At 34.6% G+C, this 10,438-nt stretch overlaps 1 protein-coding gene across 1 annotated transcript in view; it reads left to right on the top strand.

The window, feature by feature from the left end:
* LOC117119553 (putative RNA-binding protein Luc7-like 2) overlaps positions 1 to 10,438 on the top strand; it is a gene marked incomplete in the record, with an annotated part of 16,841 nt that overhangs the window by 4,367 nt on the left and 2,036 nt on the right. The window contains 3 exon segments of the mRNA XM_033264377.1: positions 2,941 to 3,084; positions 5,192 to 5,368; positions 9,487 to 9,590. Coding sequence (XP_033120268.1) covers positions 2,941 to 3,084; positions 5,192 to 5,368; positions 9,487 to 9,590 — 425 coding nt within the window.

Here is a 10,438-nt window from a genome sequence, read left to right as displayed (position 1 = left end):
TACCATGTTAATAATAATTCATTAAAAAATAAACTCAATAATTAATAAACATTTCATGCTGTTTAAATTTATTACCACATAGACATCAGAGGAATTAGAAAGCAAGTTTAAGAATTGACAAGCAAGAAGTAAAGCACATGTTTAACCTTTCACCTAGATTAGTGGTGCGTGATTTGTTGTTTTTTTGGATGAGGGCCAACTTCACACTGCCTCTAGACCTTAGACTTGAATCTTGCTGGTGTTGTATTTAGTAATATATAACATGTAAAATTTATGTCATCATGCGTATCCATGGAATACAAATAATAAATTGTGTGTTAAAATGTTAAATTGAGTGAGTGTTGTAGGCCCATTGAATTGAAAATGTAGAAGTAGACCGTAGAAGAAGGGAGAAGAAATAAGGTAGGCTTAGCACAGTGAAACACATGGTCCCAATGCTGCTTCTTCCTACTGTCAGTGTCAGGCTGTGTGGTTTTGTCGGCTACTGGTTTACAGTTTATGCAAATTTACGTAGCTAGAGTGCATTTCCTTGTATTTTAAATTGTTTATAATTACACAATTCTTATCAACTCATCGTTAATTAGGGATGCAAGTTGACGCTGTGTATAAACAGTTGATAAACTGAACATTTACCAGTGAATTTATAACAGCAAACTTTGGCTTTCTAGGGAAATGCCTAGGCACAAAAACGTAGGCCAACTTTTCCAAATCGTCATTTTTGTACTTTTTTAAAAGCGTACACGTGCCTTCAACCCCCTCCCCCAGCGTACATTTAGTGCGCTCGTGAAAATGATGAAAATAATGGATGACCCCTTAGTGAACATTCTGATTTACAGTATTTCAATAACTGTATATTTGATGAAGCCTTTGGAAAGGTTTTACTAGTAATGTTGAGGGTCTCCCGCCATGTATAACAAGAGGAGAGATGTTGAAGTTATAAACCACCTTAAAGGGCTCGATATAAGTGCATCATGTGTTCCAGGTCAGATCCTGTGTCAAACAACTGATTGAAGTAACTTTGTTGTTTCCAGTGTGCTTCCAAAAACTGCTTTTACACCAAATTATTCTCAGTTTTATTTTACTTTTTACATATGATAGGTGTTGGGCCATAAAAAACAAGTTGTTTTCTGGCCAATGTTGCTTGGCGGGCCGCACACATAGGGTTTTTAATTCATTTTCGCAGGCTGCAAAAAAATCGCTGGCGGGCCGCACTTTGCCCACCTGTGGTTTAAAACTAATTTGTTTCAAAAGTCCCAAATATTGATGAGATTATATTATAGTACTGTTGTTATTGCCTATTATGTTTAGGTGGTTTCAATTTTCTTGAACAATATTTCAGTTTAGGCAATGAAAGAGCTGTCTTCATTTGTGATCATTATCATCATTATTATAATTATTTAATTGCTGTATTGTTTATTAATATAAAATAATGTTTCTAAGTCTTATATCACCCCAATGACCAAATTATAAATTATAAATTATATAAATAGTGTCTCTTTGTAAACTCAAGAGGTGAATTTCTTTCCCAATAAACTTAAATGTAATGGCCCCATGCTATTCAACAGTATGTAATTGCTTCTAACAACTATTTTTCCTCAGATATTTTTGCGTTACTTTCACTAATTAAAACCAATTCAAATGTTGTTTGTTAATTTAAAATAATTTATAAATATTAATAAGAATTGCAATTTATGGAATGTACAACTACTGCATTATGCAGTGGCTATATAATTTGCAACATGTTTATTAACTGATACTGTTACTGATTATAATCTTACTAACAGGAGTACAGATTACCACACCACTGGTTATTCGTTTACTTTATTTATAGGCAAACATTTTGTCCTGTTATAAATATTGATTAGTGGGAATAAAATTAGCATTTTTTTCCCTAGTAAATGTGGACTGTAAAACTGAAACCATTACAAAGTATAATAATTAAACTAAGACTTCTGGTTGACCAATAAAGAACATGGTAAAATTCTGACACTATGGGCATTTGAAACCTATGTTTTTAAAATTTGTAATCATATTTTAGCAATATTAAATTATATTGCTCTCCTCTTTCGTTAATTTATTAAATAGTTTAATACATATTTTAGTAAGTACTCTCTTCTTGTATGCACATGTGGGCTCCTAAATAACACAGTTGTGAGCTTTTATTGTGGTTAAAAAAACATTTTTTTGTTCTCACAACTTAACAACAACTCCAATCCCCTTACCTCGTAATGAGACTACAGCTCCACTTCCTATGCCTCGTGTTAAATGAGACTTAGTTTACAAACATATAGAGCTACAATGGAGAACAGTAGCTTGCTATTGGACAGGCTCCCTAGTATAAATAAGAAATATATTTTAAAATTTTTTTGATGGTTATTAGTTGTCAAAGATTGTGAGTGTCTTGGCAACATAATTTTACCTATGTGATGCCAAGCAGCAAAATCATCAAGCAGTATTGATAGCTTGGGGTTGTCTTGTGAATTTAATCAGATGTGAAACATACATTGGTAAGTTACTCTCATCCGTGATGTTTCTGTAGAACAGTCTCGAGCAGAAAAATCTCAATGGTTTCTTTTGTTGCTGCTTTTTTCAGAATGGTTTCTTTTGTTGCTGCTTTTTTCAGTGCCCAGTATGAGCAGGTTATTGCAAGGTCTTTCATCAGATCTCTTTGTGTGTATTTCACTATTTACATTTACATTGTTTAAATTATGTTAGCAGAAAATATTTATAATTAATAAAAACAATAGCAAAAGTAAACCCAAATTTAGATAATTTACTATTAAAAAGACCAGATAATTAAAACAATGATTTTTTAACTAAATGATCATATGCTAGAGAAATTGTTGATGTTCACAGCATACACTAATTTTGTGTATTCTTGTCAAGTAGTAAAATACAGTTAATCACTTGGAATATTGTTTGTATTATCTTGTTCTGTAGGCTGATAAAGTACATGAACTGGCTGAATCAATTGGCAAAAAAGTTATGGAAGCAGAGAAACTTGGAGCTGAGGGCAATGTAGAAGAATCAATGAAGATGATGCAGGAGGTTGAAGAAATAAGAAAGAAGAAAAGTGAAGCAGAGGTGGGTAAATTAGTAGTATAGTAAACAAAAAGAGAAATATTTAAATATTTTTTAGTTCAACAGATTCAAATACAATGAAGGAATCAATCAATTTACGGTATTTCATTTGCATTAATACTCAGTCATGTACAATTTCTAAATGCAAATTTGGAAATCCCAGTAAGCTTGCTTGAATTGGGTAGCTATAATCTATGCAGATAAATTTCACTACCTCATAGATTGAAACAGTGTAGTTGATCAGGAATTCTAAGTGGATCAGTGGTGGATCCAGGAAATTGTAATAGAAGGGGCCCAAAGAGGGACTTTCACAGATGGATGGTCGATACTACCTCAGGCCCACCATGGTTGGGGCTGAGTAAGAAAAATTTTGATTAAGCCACCTCTAGATGGCCGGAAATGGCATTCTTGGACTTAAATTTGAATATATAATTTTCTTTTTTTCCCGTTTTTTTTTTAAATTTTGAAAAAATTAAAGGGCCCCGGTCCACCCCCTCCCTTTGAATCCGCCTATGATATAAATGTAGATCAGTGTAATAGCTGTGGATAAAATAGAATGCAATATGACAATTTTTTTTTAAAGAGTATTGAACCAGTATGAACTTTCTAAATTCTTTGATATTGATGTTATAATCGTTACACATTTTTTTCCATTAAAAATTTTGATTAATTTCCATTATGATTTTTTTTTTCACATTTTTTTTCTACCTTAATTTATTATTTTCCAGTGTTTTTTTTATTTTATTTTTTATTATTTTTTTGTACTGAAATTAACTCAAACAAGGCTCGAAAGCCACTTCTAGGTAAGGGGTTACTTTATCATTTATTTGTATGCCATGAAAATGCTTGACATAAGCCTGAGCCACTTGACAGCCTGTCCAGTGTCAACAATGCAAGTTGGGGTATCTAAGCATGGCCAGTGAGATTGGACAGCTTGTGGTTTGAATTCCTGACCACAAGTTCAACAACCAAAATGGAAACCACTAAGCCAAACCGTCTTCACCAGAATTATAATTGTAGTTACTAGGAAAAAAATGAGATCAATTCTTGAAATACAATTGTTAAAAATTCTAGTATATTAAATTTTTGTCATGTTAGATTTTTGGAATGGTAATTTATGGCTAAAAAATACCTCAATTTATATTTATTTTTTCAGATGCAAATTGTTCCTAAAGTGATTCTTAATATGTATACTCACATGATGATATAAATGTCATTTTAAACAATAAAACCTTGTGTTATGCCTGGCTAACAAATATTGTTTGGGGCATATCTATTTACTGTGAAGCAGCTCATATATTCTTGGATTTAAAATTTCATTCATTCATTCATGGATTTTATTCAATAATATTCAATATAAAAAATTCAGGCAAAAAAGTTAAAATTACGATTATGTCATAAAAACAACAAAATTACCATTAAAAAAAAAAAGAGTAAGTGAATAAATAAATAACGGGGGAACAGAAGGCAGTATAATGTATTGTAGACGAATTTAAATTGCACATTATTTACATTGCCCTGGTGGGAGTCATTAAAACAGTACATTAAAAAGCGAAATTACGCGATTCTTCAACTATTTTGTAGAAAAATAGTGCTTTTCATGAAGTACAAGAATGAAATGTATTGCCATTGCTTATAATATATAGGAAGGAATTTCCATCTATTCACATATGCTCCATCTGTTTATGTGTGCTGCATCCATACATGGGTGTCATATTTATGCGTAGGTTGTGTGGATGCAAAAAAGATGCATGGATGTTCCATCCATTTACTGGCTACATCCATTTACAATGTGATTCATTCATGCCATAAATCATCCATGCATGATTGCATCTATTCACATGCTACGTCCATGCAAGGGTGTCATATCCATGCATGGGTGTCATATCCATGCATGGGTGTCATATCCATGCATGGTTACTGCATCCCTGCATGGATGTTCTATCCATTCACATGTGCTTCATCCATTCAAATAGGATTTATCCATACATCGGTACTGCATTCATTCATACATGCTGCATTTGTGTATGGGTGCATAATGTTGCTAGCAGAATACAACTAGCCTAGTTATTTAAGATTATTTTTTTTTTCTATGGTTGTGTGAATGCAGGAAGAATACCGTCAATCCATGCCAGCATCAACCTACCAGCAACAGAAACTACGTGTGTGTGAAGTATGTTCAGCATACTTGGGTCTTCAAGATAATGACAGGCGTCTAGCTGATCACTTTGGTGGCAAATTGCACCTGGGTTTCATTGAAATTCGTGAAAAACTTGCAGCTTTAAAGGTACGGTAGTTTATTAAAATATGTTTAAACCGATGTCTATGCTAAGGCGTCATCTCCACCGGTTTTTGAACGACTGAATCACATTCTGACGCGTTTTCTATTGTATTCCGATAAGCTATCCGAAAGCGCTCACAAATGCTGTTAGCCAGGGTGCGTTTATTCATGTTTGAAGCCGTTAGCTCATTGCTCCCCCCCCCCCCCCCCCTTTAAATGGTTGACTGATTAAACGTTTAGACACGTTTGTGTGCCTGACTGTATTTTATGATAAGATTGTTGATGTTTAACACAACTTACCGGGGTGCACGATAATCATTGTTTTGTGTTAAAAAACCACAGATTGCGCCCAATCTTAAGCCTATCTCTTTCACGTTCGGCGGCGCCTAGGCCTAGCCAGTCCTTTTCCGTTGTTGTGACCACAGACGATCGGGCCAACCACAGCACGAGACGATCGGGCCCATCTGTAGACCTAGTGTGGACTATTGGGCCCACTTTCATTCTGATTCATTATTGCGTTCCAATACTTTAACATAAGGTGTGTAAGAATCTTAATTAAAATGATCATGAAATACATTTATGCCAGTACAGTACATCAAACATCAGCAAGTACGAACGACAGCCATGGGCTAAAAGGATTTGCCTACATGATCTTGTTGAGCCCAATCGTCATGAAAATAGGCCTGATGAATTTCTTTGTGTACATCGTCTGGAATGGGAAAATTCCATGACGTTGGTTTGACCAAGGAGATCGCTAAAAACAGGTTTTGATAATGTTTGGTTAATTTTAACTAATACCCCTTGGTTTTAATTAATAATTGACTTTTTGAATCATGGTATTACGTTTGTATTTACTTTCAGTCGCAGGTCATATCACATAGGCCTAGACGTATGGGAATGAGTAAAAATATGTTGACGAGGCATACTGTAACTAGGCATCTAGTCAACATTCATGGCATTCTCTCTTGGTTTTGAATTACTTGATACAGTCACTGAAATAATATAGACCCTCTTTTAATTTAAATTATTTTCGCGGGAAAGCTAAACGAGCCGTATTAAAAATTTACTCTTACGAGATGTCACCATTAGTCCTGATAATAGGCAGTATTGTACACTACATGTGTGTTTAATGTTAATATTATTTCATGTAAACAAAAAATTGTATATACCGGTACCCCTGCCGACCCATACAAATATATTACTTTTCAGCTGTTTGAATAAATTTACTGAAAATTCAAATGTTCTTCTGCAAAATTTAATGAGTCGTCTTTCTCAGGTTACAGTGGTGGCCATCGGGGAGGCAAGTTGCTTAAGCTTCCCTCTACATCACTTGCTCTATGGCTTGTCGGGCAGTGTACTACAGTACAGTGCAATTTCGGAAGCGATGTATAAAACATTCTGTATTTTTGTATGTTTTCATTAAATTCACTGAATGTCTAATAATAATAAACATCTTAATACAATTATACAGTACTGTATGCTTATAAACATATGTATTGACTTTAAAATATTGTAATAAACATGTTAAATTTACTGTATGATGATCAATTTGAGGGCCTGGGTAGGGCAAGCATTTAGTGTTGACCTTTTGACCTATTGCTGCATATCATTAAAAGTTTGTTGTTGTACCCACCGCCGTGTTGTTAAAACTATCATGCCTTGGCTTTGGTAACTGATTATAAGCCTATTTTTGTAAAATAAGGATGGTGTTTATTCCTGATACATCCCGGCCGGATGAGTCCGCTGGCTAAACGAGTGACATTCATGTTGTAGTAGCTTAGGCAACACTAACCAAGGGCCTTGCCTTGACAAGCTAGTGGCAGCCTAGGCCTACCTCACACTTTCTTCACACACGTGCGACACTCGAATCAGCAGCATCGCAAGACAGGCAGTTTTTTTTTTTTACAACAAAGCACATTAACAAGTTTGTGTTGGAACAAACAATGTTGAATCTATGGCAGTTAAGTCCTAGGCCCAGCCAGAAAGCCTTAAAATACTTGAACGTCCAAACGCAACCAAGCACGTTTGGACGCATTTCTGTCGAACCTCGGTCCTCCTCTGGCTAAGCTAATGAATATTCAATGAGAATATAATGAGGTTGGTGAATTTCTCAAATGCGATCGGAATGACGTCATTCTCAAACGTCTTTCTGCTGTTCGAAAATCGGTGGAGATGACGCCTAATGCTGTGTCATGTAATTGTGCCCTATTGCTTGAAAACATTCTTGGTTAAATATTAAAGCAATACGTGAGAACTTTATTTCTCCTCCATCCAAGGCTCGGAATAAACTATTATCGGTATTCAGTGGATTATTGAATGCTTATTTTGATGCCTGACCTCACCTAATAATAATTGTACTATGGAATTTACCAAAAATTCAACAACTATGGCTTCATTTTTTTTTCCTTTTCCAATTGAGCATATTTACTGTAAAATAGTATGATTTAGAAGGGATGCACTTTGTGACTAGTTTAAGCGTAACAAATTAAAAAAAAATATATTGCAAAACAAATCCTGTTTCCAAATTTTCAAGTGTAAAACTGGTGGAATTTCATCTATTGCGTTTTGTGGATTTCTCACCAGCCTTTGGAAGGTAGATTCATTGTAGTAGTCAATGTATTTCCAGGCGCTAACAATGTGCATCAACCAATCCATTTGTTGTGTTGCATTATCTGTCATCATGCATAGTGTACAAACTAAAAAAAAAAACTTATATGTAAGTTAGCACATATATATGAAATGTGTCTGTTACCTGAGAAAAGAAATTACGTATTAATTGTTAAGTATTAAATATACATACAGTGGTGCAAATTTTCTATATAGTTTACTAAATGGTAATTGATATTCATGAGGAAAGCCGTTGACTTTGTTGTTGTTGTTTCTTCCTGCAGAATGCTGGAATTTTGAATGTTGTTAAGTTGTTTGGTCTTAGATGCTCACTTTTAGCTATTGTCGATCCTAATATTTCCTTCAAAGGGTACCCTATTTGTTTGTTGAGCCATCCAGGAAGTAGTTTAGGTACGATTCTGCTGTGTAGCATACGGCAGTATTGATCTTTTGCTGCTACTTGCAGCAGCAAGCGTAAATCCTGAATCTCAAAATCATTTGAGATTGCAGCAAATGTTTGTAATGTCATAGATTAAATTCAGCAAACCTACCAAGAAAGTGGAATATAGTAAAGGAAAAATGACGAGAATTTTAAATAATATAAAACAAATTACAAAGTTAAATGTGCTAAACAATAGAAAAACCACAAACCTCCTCTACTGGAAAATCCCCTGTTTAACTGATTGTCCGAGTTTTAGCAGTGAATTTTATCGTCTGAATGAAAAATATAATAGGAATAGGGAGTTCTGTTTTTTGGAAAGTATTCTATTTAAAGGAAGAATAGGAATAATTTTTGGACATAAAAAACGTTCGGTTTGGCGTGAAAATGTGCAAGTCGTAATCTGTATAACTTTTTATGCCAGTCCCATTGGATTTGACTTAGACTCGACTTCAAAATAACGTTTTGGATAGGTGAATTAATTTTTTCAAGGGGGGTGTCGTCATCGTGTTTGGTGACGGAGAGGGGGTCATTATCGTGAGGGGGGAGGAGAGCTGGTGCCACCATTGCCTATGTTTTAGGGTAAATTTTAACTAGGTCTAGTCCTAGACTTGTGATTGAGCCCTAGGCTAGCTTCTATAAGTGCATTACATGTGTAAGAAATACAAACCTAGATCAAGTAAATTATCAGGTCCTCTCATTTTAAAAGACCAAATACCGATTGAAATTTTTTTCACAGGGCCTTAAAATTTGATGAAGTCCGGCAGTTATTTTTATTTGGCTTTGAGCCCACCTAAGCACAGAGCTACATCATTACAAATAGTGTAACTTTTACTAATGGCTGCATAGGAACCTCTGCCCTAACAGAGTTAGCCTTAAAATTTAAAATTCTTATGAAAAACATGCATCAATGATCTTTCAACAGAATCCCTGTAAGTTCACATGGAGCCTGCACATTGGTGGCTTTTTATACTTTGTTTCTTCTGACATAATTTTTTTCCCTAATATAAATCATGTACATGTTTTGTTATATCAATTATAAGATGTACTTTATGTTTGAATTTGATGTTGATTTTAGAAACTTGTTGCTGCTAAGAAGGAATCTAGAGAAGCAGAAAGAGCAAAGAGACGCGAAGAGCGAGAGAAAGAAAGGGATAAGGAGTTGCAACATAGAAAGAGGAGGTTAGTTTATAATAATTTGCCAAGACAATAAAACATAATCACATAATCCTACTTTAATTATTTGCGTCTCTTATGACCAATCTTATTTTTAGTCACCGTCTGTTTTTATTATCCACATCTAGTATTTTTATGCCTATCAAACCATGTTTTATCAATGAGGAAGAGTACAGGAGTGCTTAAAATATTATTTATGTATAACCTGATTTTAAATTGCCAAGACTTGCGTGGTACAAACACTTATAACCCCTTACCATTATGTTATATTTTATACTTTTTGTTTTAAAATTCTTTATAGTTGTTGTTCAGCTCTTCATTCAAAATTTATATCATTATAGCATTACTGCAATACAGTTTAGAGTTCATTTCCACATCGTATGATGATTTAAATATGTTTATATTTATATGTATTGTTTGAAGGTTTGCATGGCAAAGTAATAATAATTGCTGACCTCTGAAAGGTATTGTTTGTCAAAAAACAACTGCCTAAGACGACTGAAAGGTGGAGTTTCCTTCTTTCGTTCTGCCGGGTAAAATCAATTACTTTAGGCGACGTTTGTAGACTAACCTACTCGTACCAACGTCCGCATGTCGCGCTAGCACTCTAAGCCTAGACTAGCTAGGATGTTACAGGCCTAGCCTTGAAGGGACAAAGGTCCCAATGAAAAACAACGTCGCTCTTTGATAGCTAACACTGTCTATTTAAAATCACAATAATTCATTATTAGACCTATAGTTGTTTTTTGAATTGTACTCCACAAGTCTCAGCCGATACCTCGCACAACTTGTTAACATCTCTATCTATTGTCGTAACGTCATGGCTCGCTGGCTCACACTTGCGATGTCTCGCA

The sequence above is a fragment of the Anneissia japonica genome, unplaced genomic scaffold (assembly GCF_011630105.1).
Source record: "Anneissia japonica isolate Jap-2015-1 unplaced genomic scaffold, ASM1163010v1 scaffold7447_len134812_cov206, whole genome shotgun sequence".
In the NCBI taxonomy this organism is placed as follows: domain Eukaryota; kingdom Metazoa; phylum Echinodermata; class Crinoidea; order Comatulida; family Comatulidae; genus Anneissia; species Anneissia japonica.
Note: the sequence above shows the minus strand (reverse complement) of the source record. Positions and strands in the feature narration are given on the sequence as shown.